We start from the raw sequence: 21,974 nt of genomic DNA, 5'->3' as shown, positions 1-21,974 counted from the left end.
TTTCCATGTCTGTAAGGCACCGGATCTGTTAGGTTTAGATAATTGTAGGATCTGGAAATAGCAGATGAAAAATTCCTGAGCTGTGACCACATGTAAATAAAGGGAAAATGCCTTTAAAATTGTTTTGATTTATTATTTGAAAATATCGTAGCCACATTAAAGGTGCATAAAAGCTTAAGAGGAAGCTAGAATCCTACTACCATAAGTAAGGTTGTTTTCTGCGCTTTTCTTAAATAACTTTTTTTGTGTATATGCATTTTATCTGTGATTGATTGAAAGTGTCATAATTCTACAGTGGGGACAGAACGGCATGTTTGTTTATTCTCTTCCAGTGAGCCCTATAAATGTGTGTGTGTGTGTGTGTGCAGTGTGATTAAGATGGTCAGTTTGGGATTTTGCTTTTTCCCTTTAAACTATGTGGTATCCAGTTTTCTTTGCTGCTATTGTCATTTTTTTTTTATATAAACACATAGCACATACATGCTTTGGAAGTTTTTTCTGGTTTGGAGATGGAACAGAATTAGCATCTTCCTATTTTATACATGTAGGAGAATGACTGAGACATGGGGGGAGGTGAGACTGAAACAGACTTACTCTCGAGCTCTCTAACACTCTGTCTTTGGCTTTCAGGGATTCAGAATATTATGACTATGGACATGGGGAGGTTCAAGATTCTTACGAAGCTTATGGTATGTCTTTATTTCTGTGGTGGGCAGAAGGTGCAAGTAAGTGCCCGGGATTGTGCTGGTGACTGGATTATTGGGGGTCCGCCAGTCACACACCTAAGTAGAAGCTTTCAGAAAGCTGAGGTGTTGGTAGACGTGACAGGAGCAGTGCTGCCCTTACTTAAATTGCACGACATGTCCTAGGAAGAGGGGCTCTTGAAGGAACGTGAGGTTACTGTGACTCTTGGGAAGCTCAGCAGATGTCTCAGACTCGGGCTCAGGTCCGGCTTGGTCTGGTTGGAGCCGCAGACTTTTAAGCCTCTGTTGATCTTTTTCTGCATCAGATCTGGAGAGGTGGCTAGGCCTAGGTCATGTTGCAGGGCCCTTGCCGCTGGTGCCTAGGCCATACCAGCAGATAACAAAGAATTTAATCGTACCCAGCTTTATTCTGCAGCCCCTGCTTCGTGTTGAAGAACAGTTTTGAATCCCATCAAAAAGAATCTGTGTAGAGGAAATGTTAGCTGCAGGGGAGCTAGATGGCAAGTAGCTCACCAGGGCAGGCTGGGTGCAAGAACTGTGCCTGCCAGTCTCAGATCTGAGGCCATGGGGGCTGGAGCCAGTTCAGGGCAGTACTGGCACCAAGCTCCTTACTGGCTTAGAGACCTCTCAACTCAGTCCTTGATCCCAAGAGAGCTACAGAGGCTGGAATGGCAACAGGGCCAAGCTGTCTTCCCTGAGGTTTAGTTGAAAACACATTGCTCAAGAGTGTCCTCAGGAGCCAGTTATGGCCCTGGGTTAATGGGCCCCAGAGGGAGTGCCGTGTGGCAGTGGGTGCAAAGGCAGCAGCCTTTGAAATGCAGGGTCTTTTCAGCATACCTGAGGGAATTCCAGAGTCCTCAGCAAGGGACAAGGGGCTTGGCAAGGGGCTCGTCATTTGACAGTTCATCTTAAATACACTAGTTGACAGTCTTCCCTTACTCCTAGTTGAAAAGAGGTGGTGGGGAGCCTTTTAGAGCCCCCACAGATAGATAAGCTGAGCTTAATTCCTCAGCACTGTGTGAAGTAGCCAGTCAGCTGCTTGCCCGGGGAAACAATTTTTACCAATTCTAGCTAAATGGTACTGGACAGCTGCCATCAGTAACACTGCACTGCTCTGCTTGCAGGCCACTATTTAGAAGGGCAGTGGGATTGCCCTAGGGTATTTCCCTCCATCGGCCAGGCAGTACAGTGGGGCCTCTGTATGTGTTTGACTAAATTACATTTCTGTTTTGCCAGAGAAGAGACTGGACTAAAAGAGGCAGGCTGCCTCTTTTGCTCCTGGTATGATGTTGCCACAGTTAATCTGTTATGATTTCTGCCTTTGTAAACAGAATTAGGAAAATAAAACCATCTTGTTGGTACCAGAAGCCACTTGGAAAGTGATGGATGTACCTATTACACCAAGGGTATAAACAGGCTTAGATAAAAATTCTCTGACACTTTAGATCATACGAAGTTTGAGACGTATCGTGATAGAGGCTCGTATTTGTGAATGCGGGCAGCTGGAGAAATACTTCAGGGATGAACTGGCCTGGGCAAAGGATGGGGCAAGTGGGAAGAATAAGCTCATAAACACAACTCTTTTTCCTAAAAGGTCAGCCATAGAAGTAAGCGATACCTCCCTTGGGCTTTTCCCTGTGACAGAGGAAAACCATTTGAGGATGTCAGCCATGGTGTCTGGCTTCTCTGGACTATTGCCTGAGAAAGAAAATAATGACTTCTCTTTATCAGTGCTATAAACACATTCTCTTGTACCTCCCTCCACCAGAGCAGTGGACCGGCTCTGTTGGTGAGGAGGCCTCATCAAATGTGGCCATTGCTTGCTTCTCTCAGAGAGCCAGAAGACACGTCTCAAAGGGAAACCCGACTTGCTATTAGAGAGCTTCCATTCTGAAAGACTTCCCAAAGTTACCACGTTACCTGAGGCTTTCTGCCAAACTCCTTTGGGAACAGGAAAAAAGGGCATGGTAGACCCACCAAGACTGATTTTTTTTTTTTTTTTTTACTGTCTTAAGTAAGGTGTTGGGTTCATCCAGGTTTGAGGACTGGAGTAGAGATCATCTGTGGAAAGCCTCTTTGCTGTAGTTGACTCTGGGTCTTTTCTGAGCTGTTGTCTTCTGTCTGTCCACTCAAAATTGCCCTAAAGCTGGGAAGTAAACTAAGCCATTCAGGAGACCCAGGCAGAGTAAAAAAGCAAGGACCCCTGGGAGGTGGTGTGACACTGGAAGCGAAGCAGTGTTTTGGTGATCTTTACCGTGTGCCCCATTCCTGCTCGTTCCTAGATGCCAGTGGCACATGGTTTATGAACTGTTCTTGCTTTCCCCACAGGCCAAGACGACTGGAATGGGACCAGGCCGTCGCTGAAGGCCCCTCCAGCTAGGCCAGTGAAGGGAGCATACAGAGAGCACCCATATGGACGTTATTAAAAACACACATGAGGGGAAATATCAGTTATGAGCAAAGTTGTTACTGATTTCTTGTATCTCCCAGGATTCCTGTTGCTTTACCCACAACAGACAAGTAATTGTCTAAGTGTTTTTCTTCGTGGTCCCCTTCTTCTCCCCACCTTACTCCATTCTTAACTCTGCATTCTGGCTTCTGTATGTAGTATTTTAAAATGAGTTAAAATAGATTTAGAAATATCGAATTAATTTTTTAAGTGTGTAGATGCTTTTTTCTTTGTTGTTTAAATATAAACAGAAATGTACCTTTTATAATAAAAAAAAAGAAGTTGAGTAAAAAAAAAACCACAGACCTGTTAGTTTCAAAAGTGGCATTGCTTGCTTTAAAGGTTCTGAAGTTTAAGGCTTGTTAACTTTCTCTTAGTTTTGATTTGAGGCATCCCGTAAAGTTGTAGTTGCAGAATCCCAAACTAGGCTACATTTCAAAATTCAGGGCTGTTTAAGATTTAAAATCACAAACGTTAACGGCAGTAGGTGCCACCATGTAAAAGTGAGCTCAGACGTCTCTAAAAATGTTTCCTTTAAAAGCACATGGCGGTTGAATCTTAAGGTTAAATTTTAATATGAAAGATCCTCATGAATTAAATAGTCGATGCAATTTTTAACGTTAATTGATTTAAAACAACAACAACAACAAAATTAGGTTTGTAAAACTGACTTTTTCATTATGTGGGTTTTGAAATCTAGCCCCAGACATACAGTGTTGAGAGATACTTCGTGGGGAGTACAATTTGTATAGGTTGATTTGGGGAGAGGGGCCGGCCACTGGGATTGAATCTGATGCAGAGCTTTTTAGCCACGAAAAACCTTTCAATGATAGCACTAATGATTAAAATTTCAGTATTTAAAAAGACAAAGTGTTTTGTCCATCTGAGATTCTGCACTCCATGAAAAGCTCACTTGGACACTAGAGCCAAAAGCTGATGATTTTTTTTAAGTTGACAGTGGTCAATATTGAACTGTTCCCAAGGTAGTTAGTCAAGTATGTCTCAACACTAGCATGATATAAAAAGGGACACTGCAGCTGAATGAAAAAGGAATCAAAATCCACTTTGTACATAAGTTAAAGTCCTAATTGGATTTGTACCGTCCTCCCATTTTGTTCTTGGAAGATTAAATGCTACATGTGTAAGTCTGCCTAAATAGGTAGCTTAAACTTATGTCAAAATGTCTGCAGCAGTTTGTCAATAAAGTTTAGTCCTTTTTTAATCAAAGTAAATGTGATGAATTGTCATTTTTTTGGGTGGACAATAAAATAGTTTTCTCTTTCAAATAAACTTAAATTAACTCTAAAGTTAATGGGCTTGTTAAAAATTTGGAGGCATTCTTAAAAGTGGTGGGGGGGATTTTATTTTAAGTTTACCAAAAAAAAGTTTATCGAGTCGTTAAGTTTTAGTTTAAAAATAACCAAAGCTTTTTCACCCCCTGGAAGTTGTTGACAGCAGTTTTATCCCATCCTATATCACAGGCTCTAATTTCTGGAAAGACAAGCCCAACCGAGCCGAAACTTGGATCGGTTCCTGTACATAGGCCTCAGTATTGAAAGTGCCAGCCACCCTCGCTTGCACCTTCTGTAGAGCCCCCAGGTGGCCCTAAGAGTGATACCAAATAAAAGGGATAGCACCTGCCTTTAGATATGACAGTTCAGCAAACCCTGGGTGCCCTTAAGGGTTTCCCTTCCAATCCCAGAAATGCTGTCAATAAATTGCAGCCGGGCTGGGGCAGGATCTGGCATGATAGGCTGTTTTGGAACTCCCTCCTGAGAGACCAAGAGAGGAAATGATGGAATTGGTTGGCCCTGCTTCCACTCCTCTGTTAATTCTCGGGGTTCTCATGCCTCCCCTCAGGGAGCCACCTAAACTGCTCGGGGGTGAAAAATCCTCTTGTATGAAGTGCCAAGCTGCCTGCAGCAGTGCATGATGGACATTTTTTTTTTCTTTTTAAAACACACCAACAAAAAAATGTATTTGTAGATTGTGATAAAGTGTAAATAACTGAATTTTCAACCATGGTTTGAAGTCAGCTTTCAGGGCATTATGTCTTGTTTTGATGAAAAGAGATCACTCTATACCCCCCTTTTTAAAGGAAAATTATCGCAAGAGAATCAGGATGTGTAAAGCTAACATGCATCGCAAAAAACCAAAGGTAACCTAAATGTCTGATTTTAATAGCACATATTTCTCTTTTACATAAACTGTGACAGCAACTTGCATAAACAATTCTTTAGCTGTTAATTTTAATGTTAAAACTTTGCAAAACTTGTTTAATAAAAGTAGCTGTAAAAAGAAAAACCATATGCTGCCGCATAAATTAGCCATAACTCTTAATAATCCTGCCCATCACAAGTGAACTGTAATGTAACCTGGGCACAAAGTCTGACATCTTAAATGACACATTGTAAAATTTCAATGAATGTAGATTAGACCTGCTGCTCCCCAAAGTCAAGCTTTCTGCTCAGCTGTTTAAAAATGTACAAGGATGAGCCCCTATAGGTCCCCGTATTGATATTCACAATGAAACGTTACTTAAAATTTCTTTAAAGTTGCATGTTTCTCTCCTGTAATGTGTAAACTGCATGCAGGATCTCTATCTTTTATTTTGTATGTCTTTAAAACTTCCTCTTCAAAAGACTGACCTCGTACTTCTCCATTTTCAGGTGACTGAAAACTCCTGAGGCATTTCCTGGAGTAGAATGGGTAGTGAAGACCCATGTCAGGTAGGTTAAGGTGGCTTTCTATTAAGGATGTGGGACTTTTATCCTAACTGTAAAATAGTTTTGCCAGGAGGTGGCCTGAAACAGGTGACCAGTGGGTACATCTTTCTTGCCCGTCATCTGTATCATGTTTACATTACAGCTATGTTTATATGTTAGTCTACAGTCCATATTGAATTTACTTGTTATGATCGTAGTGTCCACTTTTAACTATCGAATCCCACTCTATCCTGTCAATAATCTTATGGGCGGGGGGAGGCAGTTCATCGGTTGGGGTTCATTGGTTATAAGCAACAAAGTGACTAGATAATGTAAATAAAAGGGTATGTATTAGAAGTGTGTTAGGGCCTCCAGATTAGTGTGAAGACTAGGAAATCTGGCATGGGAACCAGATTGCAGAGAACTAGGACATCAGTGGTAGATCACAGGAATGTTCTAGAAGACAGGACTAGCTATATAGGTACTGTTGCTAGAATGAGTAAACTTTAGCTGTGTTTGCTTTCTTTCTCCCTTGAGATTCAGGTTCTAGGGAGGGAATGTTAGACTGTATTAGCTTGAGTCACATGTTCATTCTTTACCAGGAAGTGGGAAGAAAAAACTAATCATTTAAAAGGAAGCCAGGGTGTTACTGGGAAAAAGGAACGGATACGGGGCAGCCAAAAAACAATTGTCCAGTAATATTTGTATATTACAGAAGTAACTGAGACTTAATGAGGTTGAATGACTTCCCAGGGTCACATAATTAGTATGGTTAGTAATTGAGCCCAAGTTTTTTCCAGAACTTAACATCTTAACTCTGTTTATTATACTGCTTTTAGTCTAAGGAAAGGGGTATTTCTCGCCCTGAGGAGACCCTCAGAAAAGACAGTGTGGCATAGTAGAAAGAGCATGAGACATGACAAAGAGAGTTGAATCTCCAAGCTGTCTTTGTTTAGTGACCTGAAACAAACCACTTATTTCCAAACCTAGGGAGGAAGATAGTAATAATGTACACCTTACAGCAATTGGCAAACCAGATGAGTGTTACTATGTATAAGGCCAACCAGTGTGGTGTCCTGTATGTAGTAAATATTGGTGTTCTTTGTCTAAAAAAGGTTAACCCCCAGATTTGGGTAGACTGGGTCCGACAACTGAGCAAGCCTTCCTGCTGATTGAAGCTGTCCAGGAACTAGCTGGATGATTTTTCCCTCTGCCCCGAGAGAATTGTTAAGGTTAACAGGGCACTGAAGGGAAAGGACCAAACTACTTAGGCCAAAGGCCTGTATAGCCTTTGACGGTGAAATGTGCCTTCTTGGGAGATCATGTCTTCCCAACCTGCTTCTCCCAGGAGCCTCTGAGGATCTGGAGACTTTAAAGAAGACCATGTGTGTTGGTCATGGTTCAGGGTACCTGATAAGGCCTAAATGTGATATTGATTACATGAATGGCAAGGCAATTTCAGGGAGTCCTCGAATGCAGAGAATGAGTCTTGGCTCTTCTTAGGGTAGTCTTAAGAGCAGAATTTGGGGGATGCTTCTTCATTTGGCCTGTATTTTGTGCCTGGGGAAATGGGCTTTATTGTTGGCTGACTAGGATCTGCAACAGGTGGTCTGCTTTTTCTGAGTGTGTGGCTTAGTTGGTCCCAGTGTTTTCTATCTATAGCTTTCTGTCACTACCTGTGAATTTTTATTATTGCAGTCCTGTAAGCTTTTAGAGGCAAGCAGGACTGGGGACCTGTCCTGCCTCTGCTTCATCATAGCTTTTGTCTTTGTTTTGACAAAAACAAAACCCTTAATCCCTCTCTGGGTCTCAGTAAAGTTGATAATAGTAGCTAACATTCACTGTTTGTTATTATCCTAAGCAGTTAATAAGAATTATCTCATTTCATCTTCTCTACCTTTCTTAACTGTTATAAAATTTGTGTAATGTAAAATTTACCATTTTAACCATTCTTTTAGTTTATTTCTTTATTTTGAGATAGGGGAAGAGTGTACATGTGCACATGTGAGCAGGGGAGGGGCAGAGAGAGAGAGAGAATCCCAAGCAGACAAGCACCACACTGTATGTGTGGAGCTGGACATGGTGCTTGATCCCACAAATGGTGAGATCATGACCTGAGCTTAAATCAGAGGAGATGGTCACTAACTGACTGAGCCACCCAGGGACCCCATTTTAACCATTTTGAAGTGTACAGTTTGGTAGTTTTTAAAATATTCACAATGATGTGCAATCATTACCACTATTTAATTCCAGAAAATTTCCATTACCCCAAAAAGAAATCCCACACATGTTAGCAGTCATTCCCAATTCCCCTCTCTCCCCAGCCCCTGGCAGCCACTAACCTACTTTTTGTTTCTATGGATTTGCCTATTCTGGACGTTTCACATAATTGGAATTATATAATATGTGCCTTCTGTGATAGGCTTCTTTGACTTTGCATAATATTTTCAGGGATCATCCATGTATCATTACAGCATGTATCATTACTTCATACTAGTGATAGGAAGCATTTATTTCCAAAAGCAACCCATTTTATTGAAGACAGCTGCAAGTACTTGAAGTGTTCCCTCATTTTGAAGAGTCACTCCAGTGGTTTATACTGGTTCTTCTTTGGACCCCTAAAGGAATATCCTGTCAAGCATTTGAAGATCGTTTTCTTTCTTCTTCTTCTTTTTTTTTTATCTCTATTTATTTTTCCTTAAATAGTTTATTGTCAAGTTGGTTTCCATATAACACCCAGTGCTCATCCCCACAAGTGCCCTCCTCCATGCCCATCACCCCTCGTCCCCTCTCCCCCGCTCCCATCAGCCCTCAGTTTGTTCTCAGCATTCAAGAGTCTCTCATGGTTTGCCTCTCCCTCTCCCCCACTATTTCCCCACTTCTCTCCCATGGTCCTCCATTAAGTTCCTCCTAATCCACCTATACGTGCAAACATAGGGTATCTGTCCTTGAAGATCATTTTCATTCATGCTTCTTTTCCAGTTCCAGAAGTTTTTTTTGTTAGACTTCCTCGATCTGATTTTCAAGAAGAACTAGCAATTTGGTTTTATATATTGGCAGTTGTTGGGGGTTTTTTTTGGTTTTTTGGTTTGTTTTTTAATATTTAAAAAAAATTTTTTTTAATGTTTATTTTTGAGAGAGAGAGAGAGACAAAGTGTGAGCGGAGGAGGGGCCGAGAGAGGAAGACACAAACCCAAGCAGGCTCCAGGCTCGGAGCTGTCCACACAGAGCCCGACGTGGGGCTGAAACTCACAAATGTTGAGATCATGACCTGAGCTGAAGTCAGACCCTTACCCGACTGAGCCACCCAGGCGCCCCTATACTGGCAGTTGTTTAATGTTTACTCAGATCAGTATTAGTCCCTGTAAAACTTCTGCTGTAAGCCAAATGCTGCCCATAAACCTACCAGTTTGCAGCCTCTAGCCAGCTTCTATTAATACAAATTAAAAGACACATTAGGCTTATTGTGATATAATCATATCCATGTGTTTCACCCATTTAATTATATAATTCATTGGTTTTTAATATATAGAGAATTGTACAGTCATCACCACAATCAATTTTAGAACATATGTACCATCCCCAAAAAAGAATTTCCATGCCTTTTAGCCGTCGTCTCTATCCACTTGCCTTCTCCAGCCCTAAGCAACCACTCATCTACTTCCTACCTCTGTTGACTTGCCTGTTTTGGACATTTCATGTAAATGGAATCATACAATACGGGATTTTTTTTGACTGGCTTCTTTCACTTAGCATAATGTCTTCAAGGTGCATCCATGTCGTAACACGTATTAGTACTATATTCCTTCTGGTGTCAAATACTGTTTCATTGGATGTATGTTGCACTTGTTATTTATCCATTCACCCATTGATGGGCATCTAGGTTGTTTCTGTTTTTTGGCCATAATGAAAAATACTATGGGGCGCCTGGGTGGCTCAGTCGGTTATATGTCCCACTTTGGCTCAAGTCATGATGTCATAGTTCATGAGTTTGAGCCCCGCATCGGGCTTTGACCTGGCAGGGTGGCGCAATAGGTTAATAAGCATCTGGCTTCAGCTCAGGTCATGATTTCCCAGTCATAGGTTCGAGCCCCGCATCAGGCTCTGTACTGACAGCTGAAGAGCCTGGAGCTGCTTTAGATTTTGTATTTCTCTCTGCCTCCCTCTCCCTCCCTTTCTCCCTCTCTGTCTGTCTCTCTCTCTCAAAAATAAAGTTAAAAATAATAAATAAGTATAAAGCTGAGCCCACTTCAAATCATCTGTCTCCCTTCTCTCTCTGCCTCTCCCTTGCGTGTGCTCTCTCTTTCAAAAATAAACGTTAAAAAAAATACTTGGCCATTAATGTACAAGTTTTTGTGTGGACCTACGTTTTCAGTTTCTTGGACGTGCACCTGGAAGAGGAATGACTGGGTCAGAAGGCAGCTCTTTGCTTAACTGTTGGAGGGACTGCCAGAGGCCACACCATTCCCACCGGCAATGGATGAAGTTCTAATTTCCCCATCTCCCCACTGATGTTTGTTATTTTCTGCACTGTTTATTGTAGCTATTCTGCTAGGTGTTTATGATTTGTACCTTCCTTAATGACTAATGTTGAGCGTCTTTTCATGTGCGGATCCCCTATTCGTAGATCTTTTGTGGAGAGATGTCTATTTAAATCTTCTATCAATTTTCACATGGAATTGTTTGTCTTTTATTAAATTGTAAGTTCTTTATATGGTCTGGTGATAGACCCTTGTCAGATATGTGTTTTGCAAGTATTATTCTCCTGTTCCCATGGGTTATCTTTTTATTTTCTTTGTGTGTTGTTTTTTTTTGTTTTTTGTTTAGTTTTAAGTAAGCTCTGTGCCCAACATGGGGCTTGAACTCACAACCCTGAGAACAAGAGTCTCATGCTCTACAAACTGAGCCAGTCAGGCACCTTCTCTGAATCACAAAAGTTCCATTTTGATGAAGTCCAATTTATCTGTTTTCCTTTGTTGCTCATGCTTTTACTGTCATAGATAAGAAGCCACCATCTCATTCAGTGTTCCAAAGATTTATACCTATTTCCATCTAGTTTTATTTCTTACATTTAGGTCTGTGACCCATTTTGCATTAACTTTTGCATGCATATGGTATGAGGTGGGAGCCTCATATTCATTCTTTTGCCTATGGATATCTAGTTGTCTCAGCATCGTTTATTCAAGACAATTTTTTCCCCTTGGATGATCTTTGCACCCTGTCCAGATTGGCACACCAATTGACCACAGTGATGTAGATCTACTACTTTTTGACATATGTATTACTAAAAGTTATTAATATAATTTCTGACAAGTGATAGCCACTCAATAATAAGTAATAGCTAATTGGGTTATTCTGGCATCAGTAAAGGCTAATACTAATAGTCAGTGGTGGGGCTAGGATTTGATCACATGTATGGATATCTCCAAACCCTGTCACTACCCTGTACAGACTGCTGGCTGCTAAAGGGGAAAGGAGGCTAGCTATTCTAGCTGCCATGCCTGGCCATATATAGTCCTCCCGAGGCTTAGAGCTTGTGCTCCACATGCCCTTTCTCCCACTATCAACGTCCTTTGCTCCTCTCCCCATCTCTCTCCAGGGTTTCCATGGAACCTCCTGGGTGTTCATGCCTATGACTGCTGCTGCTAAGGGACAGTCACCCTTTCGTACCTAAGGATTCTGCAGTTACTCAAGTAGCCTTAGGGTTTGTCCCCTCTTGCTTTCTCTCCCACGCCCTCCCACCCGATGTCCCAAGCTAAGAATGGAGGTAAGGATGCATCAGCAGCTGCTAGGGCTTTCTGGCCACTAAGCATGAAAACAGACTCAGACTGTGTGTGGTTTCAGGAACAGCAGCCTCTGAGAGCTGAGACCCAAAAGCCTCTTGCCTGCACACACTCAAGAGATGTACTGTACCGTGCAAATAGAGGAGTTGGGGGGGGGGGGGCGGGTAGTGGATGTTTTGCTCAGGTTTTCGAAACTTAAGTACTCTCTGCCTGGTCTCAAACCCTGAAGCTCTGTGTCTCTCAAGGCTCATGGGCTCCCTCTTTCTTTATATGTTCTTGTGCTTTGTGAGAGCCTATGCAGGCTGCTGTTTGCTGGCAGTGTTTCTGTTAAATAGTCATTTAAATTTTCCTTGGTCTGGGGCACCTGGGCCAATCAGTTGGTTAAGCGTCCGACTACGGCTCAGGTCATGATCTTGCAGTTTGTGGGTTCAAACCCCACATCGGGCTCTGTGCTAACAGCTCAGAGCCTGGACCTGCTTCAGATTCTGTGTCTCCCTCGTTATCTGCCCCTCCCCCACTCGTGCTCTCTTTCTCTCTCAAAAATAAGCAAACATTACATTTTTCCTCAGTCTATTTCCATGCATTGATCTTGACCCCACTTGATAAAGAACGGAGAAAGTGACATTGACAAAGGGAAAATAGGCAGCTCTTCCTGGCTAAGGGAGGAGAGAGCTTAATTTGAATGCCTCCTGTGTGTCCCTATTTTGGTAAATAAGGCAGCTGATACTGGGAGAGGTGAAGTAATTTACCACAGTTGCATAGCAAATTGTGGGGTGTGCCTCTCAGCATTTTTATATACTGAAGTCTATTCTCTATGCTGGAAACACGCTACTTCTGTAAGATAAGACCATATTTCATTGACACAGAGGCGAATTTTATTAGATGTATCAAGTATTGCATAGAAAGAAAAAATACTGCCAATTAAACCAACACAAGTTTGTTTTCATATCAAGTGGAAGATTCATCCTGATTTCAGAGATGTCAAAATGTGAAAAAAAAAATGTGTCTTAACTATTGCATTTTGTCACTTCTAACATTTATTCTTTGTGATGTGCATGTACTATCTTATCCACCTATAAAGTTACTATTATTGTCTCATTTTTACACAATGATGAAACTGAGGTCCAGAAAAATCAAATAACTTGTCCAAGGTCATGCAGCTGTTAAGTAGTGGAACTGGATTCAAGCTCAGGCAGTCTGATTTCAGAATTCATGGTCAATTTCAACTACTGTTCTTGTCAGCCAGAACCACCTCAGAGAACCTACACAGTGTTCTCTATGCTGGAAGGTTCTTCTGCAGGAGTATTATTGCTAACACGGTGAACAATGCTGAGGCCACGTAGGTCATTATTGTGGCTGTTTCAGGTCACTGGTCTCCATCAGTTTATAGTGTCTGCCTTCCAGAAGCTCAGTCTAATGGGAGAGAATAAGTCTTCAATAGTCACGTAGTGTGTGGTTGTGCTGTGTTGCTGAACTGAATACCAAGGAGCGTGGGGAGCTGTCCAAGAAGTCGTAGGGAACACCGCAGAGGGGGAGTGACATTTAAGTCGCATCTGAAAGGATAACCAAGAATTTGCCAGGCAGACAGATTAACCTAGTACCTTATTATGGCTTTAAACAGACTAATGTCAAACTCTGCTGCCTCCAGAGTTAGTTTCCTTTGCTTTGGAGCCTTAGGTGAGCTGCCCTCCCTGAGTCTCAGTTTCATCATCTTTAAAATGGGAGGTTATTGTTTATTTCACAACGTTGTGAAGATTGATTGAATGCCTGCAAAACATTCAACGTGGCCTATAGTAGGCACCCAATAAATGTTAGCTATAAATAGAGGCTTGGCGAGTAGGTTACTGCCCATTTTGAAAAGCTAGATGTCAGGCAAAGAACTTGGTCTTAATTCTGAAGTTTAGACCTTCAGAATTAAAGCTATTAAAGGCCTGGAGCATGAAAGTGACTCAAACACACCTGTGTTTGCAGTTGAGCCCACAAGGTAGGTAAGAAAGGGAAGTAGAAGGGCAGAGCGTGTGGTAAAGTGGCACCACTTCATCAGAGAGTGAAGGGATGTTGTCCCCTCGCCTTCCTTCTGCTCTCCTCTCGCCTGAAGTGTTTTGGTCCTTACTTTTTTCAGAAAGAATAATCCTCTCTCCTCTCAGAGATTTGGGCTGCTTGAGGGTGGGATGCGAGGCCTTTGCCACGTGTTCTGGCAGTCTTCCCACATCTGTCCCTTTAACCCGCCCTGTGCATTGGAGGCCAGAACTCGGAGTCTCCTCTGATAGAAACTTGGCTCTTAAGGAATTGTTGCTTCCCCCACTCTATGTCCTGAATGCATGAAGTCTCTGCCTCCATTTTAAGCTCTTAATTCTAGGCTAACTCCACTGGAATTAGCATATGCAGCGACCCACTTAATCCTCACAGACAACCCTGTGAAGTGGGGATTAGGCTGGGAAGCTTGAAGAGTCCAGGCGAGGATGACCAAAGGGCCCAAGAGCTGGAGTTTAGACCCCTGTCTGCTCTCTCTCAACTGCCTCCTGGTCTCTTCTCTGTACCTACAGTGGCCACCAGAAGATCTGTTTACACTGAAAGTAGCTCCCAGCTTTGGTGTACAGGATGGATACCCCGTGCCGTGTTTCCCGATTCCTGAAATTAAAAGGATTGGATCTTTCCAAGCCGTCCCTTTCTCTCTCCAGAACCTTCACGTACCTCTTGCTCTCTGGATTAATAGTCGTTGCATGTTTAAAGCTAGCAAGCATCTGATGAATATTTAATAGTCTGAGCAGACAGGCTGGATACAGCTGTCTGAGACAGCAGCTGTTGGGGAGAAGGGGAGGAAGTGCACTGCCCTGCCAGCTACTCGCTCTTTTGTTCGCTGGGCTGGCCCTTCTAGGCCCCTTAGGAACAAAGGCCTATCTGTGGTGGGCCCTGCACCCTATAGTCCTGTTGTGACCCGATCATTCAGGCAGCAGACCAAACCTTGTGGGGAGTAGGGGCACGGGGGAGGGCAGGTAAGGAGCAGATAAGTTCACTGACCCCTAAAATCAATTTTCGGACCCCTGGGCTGAAAGTCTTCTCCCCTGTAAACTGTGCTAGCACGAGGGCTGAGGCCACGTTCTCCAGTGTTGTGCCAGCGCAGCTCTCTGTCCTAAGAGGAGGGGGACTATCGCTGGACGGGACTTGGATTTCAGACCCGTGCTGCTGAGGTTTAGCCCCTTGACATTCCGTGACTGCACACAGCAGCTTCTCAGCAGTCGGTGTGCTGCTGTGCTGAGAGTCTTCGGCTGCTGTCTCAGGCAGGAGATGGGCAGCAAGGAACTTCCCAGACAGGGACATGAGCTACCCCCGCTTCTCTCCACCTGCACCCAGCGAGCTTGTTGCCACAAGGAGGCCTAGGCATTTCCAGGCCAGCCTTGGGGAGGGTATGGAGACTCGGAAAAAGCCAGCTCATCTGAGAGATTTCCAGGCAGAGTCTGAGCGAAGCACAGCCAGGCTATCAGCCCAGATCAATCACCTACGTAGTACACGTTGCCAGGAAATTGGGACATATTCCTGTTCTTAATGCTGCATCAAGGGGCCTGAATGAGCAGTTCCCTTGTTAACCTCTGGAGCCCGCCCAGTCCACCTCAGTCTCATCTCTCCAGACACTACGGTGTGAGAACTTGAGATAGAAGGGTTTGGGTTCAGAGGGAGCTAATTCCTCTCAGGGGCTTTTGGCTCCTGCAGCTCCCGTTCGTGGCCAAGCTTTAGGTGTAGAATGGATGCTCTCCTTTTCTTAGGCTCTCTGGGGTTGGAGTTCATAAAAAAAAAAAGCCCTGCATCTGCCTTTGAGAAAGAGAAATACCTTGTGCTCTAATAGGATTCTTCATAAGCTTCTTTCCAGAGGTCAGTATAAATGGCCGCCCCTTTAATTCATTTTATTAAATGCATTGGGGGTGCCTGGGTGGCTCAGTTGGTTAAGCGTCTGTCCAACTCTTGATATCAGCGTACGTCATGATGCGGGGTCCTGGGATTGAGCCCTGTATCGGGATCCTCTCTCTCTCTCTCTCTGCCCCTCTCCTGCCTTGTGTGTGCTCGCTCTTGCTCTCTCAGATAAAAATAAAATAAATGCATTGGCTGATATATATTATTAGAACATCTCCTGTGTGCTAGACCCTGGAGATTCAGTGGCACATAAATAGGATAAAATTGGTCCCTGCCTTCATGGAGCGTATATTTGATGAGACAGACACTAAACAAATGTTAACCCCCTAAATAACACATCATTTCAGGTTTAATAAGGGCTATGAAGGAAGAGGGTGCTGTAAGAACACACAATGGGCGCACTAGCCAAGTTTAGGGGTTCTCTTTGAGGAAGTGATGCTTAAGCTGACATCTAAAGGAAGAGTTAGCTAGGCAGAGGGTTTGCGAGATGGTTTGGGGAAAAGTTACAAAGTGCACTCTATGCAGAGGGCAGGACTGAGGCAGATTTGAGGTGAGGTAGGAACTTGGACCTTATTCTGAGGTCATCACTGAAGACCACTGACTGAATCCAGGAGTGAGGTGTGGGGAGCAACATGAATAAATTTAAACTTTACTTGCTGGGGTGCCTGGGTGGCTCAGTCAGTTAAGTGTCCGACTTTGGCTCAGATCATGATCTGACGGTTCATGGGTTCGAGCCCGTGTTGGGCTCTGCGCTGACAGCTCAGAGCCTGGAACCTGTTTTGGATTCTGTATCTCCTCTCTCTTTGCCCCTGCTCTGCTCGCACTCTCTCTCTCAAAAATAATAAACATTAAAAAAAAAAAAAAAAAACTTCACTCCTGAGTGGAGAATGGATTATGGATTTTGAGGGCCTGTTAGGAAACCATATTATTTTAGTCCAGACAAGAAATGAGGAGACCTATAATAGGGTGATAACAGTGAAAACGTAGAGAAGTGGATGGATCCAAGGAGTTTTCAGAGCTACAATGAACATAGTTTGGTGCCTGATTAGATGTGGGGGGACAGGGTGTGATTAAGGAGGGTTCCCACTTTCCTGGCTGGAACAACCAGCAGAATGGGGGTGCCATTTTTTGAAAGAAAAGGAGTGCTACTAGCAGGCTTTGGCATGAGAGCAGGGCCCCGTCCCGCGCCCAGGTTTAGGATGTGTCTCCTGCAGGTAACCCTGGGTATTTGGGGGCTGTCAGGCCAGAAGAGATGGAGCCCCCCAGCTTAGGACCAAGGTGCTAATAATATGTTTCCTCATTCTCTTTCCATAAAAGTCTTTAAAGAAGGCTCTTTATCTTTTTCACATCTCTGGGAAAGCAGAAATCATTCTCCACTTTGTATAGCTGGAGGCCGCAAAGCTTGTATAGCTAAAGGCCCCAGGGGTTTAGTTGATTCTGCCCGAATCACTCAGCTCAGACATGGCCAAGGATGGGAGGTGTATGAAGTGAGGCTCCATTTTCATTGCCTAACACCAAAAAGACAATTCTCCTAGGCTGTGGACTCCTACTGCCTACCCCTCTGGGCACCTAGAAGCCTGTACTGAGTGAAATAACTAGAGTTGCACAGTGGGATAGGGAGATTGTAAGGGAGGCAGCCTGGCCAAACAGGGGGGCTAAGATGCCCCCTGATAGGGTAGCTTCATGGCTCTTAATTTTCTACTTGTGTCTTTGCAGCGATCAAAGGACTCCGGAAACCAAGAGAGCTGCCTGCTGTGTCAAGGCTGGCCTGCGGGCACTTGCTGAGCACAGAGAAACCCAGGAGAGATCAACAGTGTTTTCCCACTCCACCTCTGGATCTGTCTGATTTGCCCACAGAAAGCCAGCCAGGATCCCCTAAGAGAGTCTCTAGGCCCAGAGTGGAGCCCTCGGGGCTGCAGGGGACTCTGATGCTAACAAACCTGCTTAAGACTTGACAGAGCTGAAGGGGACTAACAGCATCCCAAGCACAGCTTCCTAGATCTGAATAAACTGGCACTCCCACTGTCAATTCCCAGATTGCCCGCTTCCCCTTAGCCTCTAGCAGAAGTAGCTGGAACATGCCACCGCCCCCTCTTTCCCACCACACCACGCCTGTGCCATGGGTGGCAGCCTGGGAGCCCTCTGGAGGTGCCCAAGGCTGGGTGTCACCAATGTGACAGGCTGAGGAAAGCCAGATGACAAGGTTCATGTACTTTGAGCAAGTTATTTAACTTCTGAGCCTGGTTTTCTCTCCATTGTTGATTACTAACCTTGTCCAAACAGCCCTTAAAAGGTAGGGCTTTTCCCACTTCACTTCTGTACTATATATCCCTTCCCCGACAAATCTCTGGCACCGAGGAGCTCAATAAAATTTGGTCAAGTGAAGAATGGTCCCACTCTGGTAGCTTCTGTCAGCTTTGGGAGAGAGCCAAAGGCCCCTTGCCTAGCTCGTGCTCTTCTTCCAGCTATACTGAGCTGGCTCTTTGGCCTGCCACTTGCTCTGGAAGGATTGGAAAGTCAGCCTTTGATAGCCTTCTAGTTTCCAATGGCCTGTGTCTAGGCTGGTTTTATCCTGAGCTACCTCAGAGGTTAGGGGCCTCTAATACTACATTCTTCCTTTAATCAAATAACTCGAATGGTCATTTATCCTAACAAAGGAACTAGGAAAAGGGCTGGGTTTGGGAAGAGAGGCCGACAGCATTTTTTAACTGCCTGGGGCTGTCTAATGAGCTTGGATTTGGTCTTAGCAGGAAAGGGACACTGAAATCACTTGATTTACTTTGGGCAAGTTATTAAGCCTCTGAGCCCATTTTTATCTTCCATTATTGATGACTATAAATAAGAGCTAATAATTTATTAAATGCTTAGAGTGTACCAGGCACCATGTCAAGTATTTATATGCACAATTTCACTTAATCCTCCAATCCATTATACTCATTTTACAGATGAGGAAACAGAAGCTCAAGAAGGATAAATAACTTGTGTAAGGCTAAGAAGAAGGAGCTGTCAGACTTCATAGTCCCTGCTTTTCACCTGTCCGTGCCTCTTAACCACCACAAGTACCTTGAAACAGTAAAGCATTGTGTTTGAGGGAGCATTGTGTTTGTTTAGGGCGACCAACCTTATCCCTGTTTACCTAAGACTGAGAAGGTTCCTGGGATATTAGACTTTTAGTCCGTAAACCAGGAAAGTCCCAGGCACACCGAGATGACTTTGTCGACTTACATTTGCACTGAGGCTCTTGGTCCAGAGCCGGCCACTGAGGTTGCATTTTCCTTGGCTTATTGGTCTCTTAGGCTTCGCCTTGTGGCTGGAGTTCCTTTATCTAGCATTTGAGGACTTGCTTCATTTCAGGCCGGGGAGGAACTGAGAGATTCAGGGGCAGGGAGTGAGAGATTCACATGGCAGCCTGGGTCACTATCTGAAAAGCCAGCACTAGGTTCCTAAGAAGCCACGCCCTCAACCCCCCAGAAGCAGGACACCTACTTGAGAGCCATGGAATTACAGTAAAGCTCACAGAGAACTAAAGCGAAATCCTCCATTCAGATCCTAGCTCATCACTTGCAGTGTGTTTTTCTGGGCCTGTTTACTCCTAAAAGGATGATCATCCCTGTCCACTGAGTGGGCTCTGAGAAGCTAACGGAATGCGTGTGAAATCCCCAACACGGGGTCTATACGTAATACTGCCTGACACTTCAGTTTCCTTCCTCCTTTTTCCCTGGCTTGCGTTTCTTACCCAAGTCCTGTCACCTGTCACGTCTGTCACATACAGCCTCCTCTCTCCTCCCATTACCGCTTGCAGTCCTGGGGAGCCTCCTTTGAGAGCCATGACCTAGTGGCCTTGGCCCACCCACCCAGCTGCCCTGCATGTCAGTCACCTCCCCTGCAAGCAGAGAAGGGATGACATCAGCCTTCCTCCCTCCCTCCCCACTCCCCCCTCGTGTCTGAAGCCTCTGAACTGTTTTGAGCCATAAATATTTTAGCTGGGCCTTTCTCTGGCTGTTGCCAGGGTGATGGACTCTCGGGGGACCTGGGTGGGAGTGCGGAGGCCGGGCTGGCAGCCTGGGGCCTAGCAGGAGAGCTGGCTCTGGAGGGGCTGGTATGAAGTCTGGCCGAAAGCCAGTGCTTGCTGCAGCCGTTCTGAAGGCTGGGCCACCGTCTGCCTGCCTTCCCTTTCCTGGGCCCCTCCGAGCTGTCCCCACTGCTTCCAGGCCCAGCTCTGCCCTTGAGAGCTGCACGATCTTGAGTAAATGGCTAAGTGTCTCTAGGCCTTCGTTTGAACATCCATAACAGAAAAGTCCGTGCTTAACTCTGCAGGTTAAGTGGAGAGGACAAAGAAAAAAGGTTTTACCTTTGAAATACGGGCCTAGTTGTGATTGGAGGAGCAAGGCCCTATAGCCCTTTCTGATCTACCAGCTGGAGTCCCAGGGCAGTGTGGATGCCACTCTGAAGACTCCAGGCATTGCCTCTCTTCGCCGCCTCACACTGCAGCTCCAGCTCCTTTTCGAAGGTTCCCAGGTCTAGCTGGACTACCTGGCCTGCACGAAGCCTTCTAAGAAGCAGTGGGCCCAGTGACTTATGAGCAGAGTTGATGAAAGCCTTTTTTGCTTGAGATACAGGCACTCAGACTCACACCCATCCCCTCCCCACCCACCCCCTGACCCCCGATGAGATCAGGCCTCATCCTCTACCCCCTGTCCTAGAGATCTTCCATCTGGCCAGCTGCTAAACTCTTAGGTTATGGATTGATCTTGGGATTGGTCTAAAGAAGAAAAAAGAGCCAGCGAGGGCGCTCCTGGATCCGTGGCCCACTCATACCACCGACAAGCTCTGGATTGTGTGCAGGATTCCACATTCCCTGCCTAGCCCCGCCCACCACAATTTTCCTGTGGAGTCCGGAGCTCTGATTCCTTTGTGCTAAGCTCCCCCTGATGGTGAAGATGTCCATTGCAGGAAAATAAGCTCTCAAAAGTGAGACTAAATTGCAGGCCACCTGAGAGGTGGAATCATTTGCTTTATACCAAGGAGAGAAGAATCCTTGTCCCCTCCTAATGACAGTCATTCCATTTCCTATATAGGATATCTCTCCCACATGTTTGCTTATGTCATTAATCATCACAATTCAATGACAGGAATCATTCTAATTTTACAGAAGAAACAGGCTTATAAATATATGATCAAGTCCAAACTCTTCACCGTACGTAGTAGTCAAGAGCCTAACCTGTTTTTCCGAATTCATCTTCAGTTACTCCCAAGCCGAAATGGGCTTGCTCTTGAACATAGCTTACCTCTGGGCCTTTGTTCATGCTGTTCTCTGTATCTCCTACCTACCAAAATCCTATTCATTTTTGAAAACCTAAGCAAGCAATACAGTACTGTCAGGCGTCTGGGTGGCTCAGTCTACTGAGCATCTGACTCTTAATTTCAGCTTAGGTTATGATCTCAGGGTCATGGGATCAAGCCCTGCATCTGTGCTGAGCATGGAGCTTGCTTGAGATTCTCTCTCCCTCTGCCCTTCTCCCCTGCTCATTCTCTCTCTCTCTCAAATAAATTTTAAGAGAAATACAGTATTTTCTAAAACTCGCATTTATTATCTTTATAATAAATACCACAAGACATGGAAAGGCAAATGTCTGGAAGACTACGGGTGCGTGAGTAGCCCTAAGATGCGGAATGTTAGATGGAGAGGCTAACATATACATGGAAGTAAGAACGGCTCAGGGAATTAGAAGGACATGAAGACACATGGATTCTCTTTCAGCGCTTGTAATAAAAATCAGATGTAAGTATTCTTGCTGGCAGAAGAGTGAGCAAGTCCCTGGGAAGCTGGGAGAGCTACCAGTGACATTTCTTGAAAGACTTCAATCAAATTCACATTAGTTTTCTTTGTACTTCATAATAGATCCGTGTTATAATAATAGTAACTAATACTTAAATAGCACTTACTGTGCACCACGCACTGTTCTAAGTACTTTACACAGACTAATCTTTGTTAGAATGTCATAAGATAGCTACTAAGACTACCCTCATTTGACACTGAAAACAACTGAGGCACAGAGAGGTTAAGTAACTTCCTTAAGGTCATGCAGCTACTAAGTGGCAGAGCCAGGATATGATTCTAAGACCGCGGCAGAGAAGGTCCTCTGAAAAACTACACTTTAAAAATACTGCCTCACACTTCTGTAAATACAACTGAACGCTCCAGAAAGCAGTATTGTGTTTTATCCTGTGTTTGCACACCCCCACTGGGTACCACTAGAGGTCTGCATAATTCAGGTAGAAAACTACTGAACCAGAGGACAGAATTGCCAGCCATGGCCCCAAAATAGCACGACCAAGGAAGAGATCCCAACTCTTGACACAGTGACACAGGACTGGCCTAGAGCCAGTGACATTTCCTCAAGAACCCAGACTCCTGGAAGAG

The 21,974-nt window shown here is 44.4% G+C and overlaps 1 protein-coding gene and 1 non-coding gene across 3 annotated transcripts in view; one reads left to right on the top strand and one right to left on the bottom strand.

Annotated features, from left to right (window-relative positions):
* The window catches only part of KHDRBS1 (KH RNA binding domain containing, signal transduction associated 1), a 38,724-nt gene extending 20,295 nt beyond the window's left edge, over positions 1 to 18,429 (top strand). The window contains exons 8-11 of one of the 2 annotated variants that reach the window (XR_005528691.1): positions 631 to 689; positions 3,033 to 3,224; positions 5,823 to 5,882; positions 17,267 to 18,429. Coding sequence is in view for 1 of the 2 variants with exons in the window: in XM_039234000.1 (XP_039089931.1) it covers positions 631 to 689; positions 3,033 to 3,130 (157 nt within the window). In the remaining variant the exon portion in view is untranslated. Of the gene's footprint in view, positions 1 to 630; positions 690 to 3,032; positions 3,384 to 5,822; positions 5,883 to 17,266 lie in introns of those variants that run through there. The other variant, XM_039234000.1, reaches the window with a different exon arrangement.
* On the bottom strand, positions 10,702 to 10,774 carry TRNAK-CUU. The gene has a single exon. It is a non-coding gene; the product is annotated as a tRNA-Lys (tRNA).
* Positions 18,430 to 21,974: the final 3,545 nt, after the last annotated feature.

Source organism: Hyaena hyaena, unplaced genomic scaffold (genome assembly GCF_003009895.1).
Source record: "Hyaena hyaena isolate Hyena2069 unplaced genomic scaffold, ASM300989v1 scaffold_3, whole genome shotgun sequence".
NCBI classification, from domain to species: domain Eukaryota; kingdom Metazoa; phylum Chordata; class Mammalia; order Carnivora; family Hyaenidae; genus Hyaena; species Hyaena hyaena.
The sequence above is the reverse complement of the archived record's forward strand: the minus strand, read 5'-3'. Positions and strand labels throughout refer to the sequence as shown.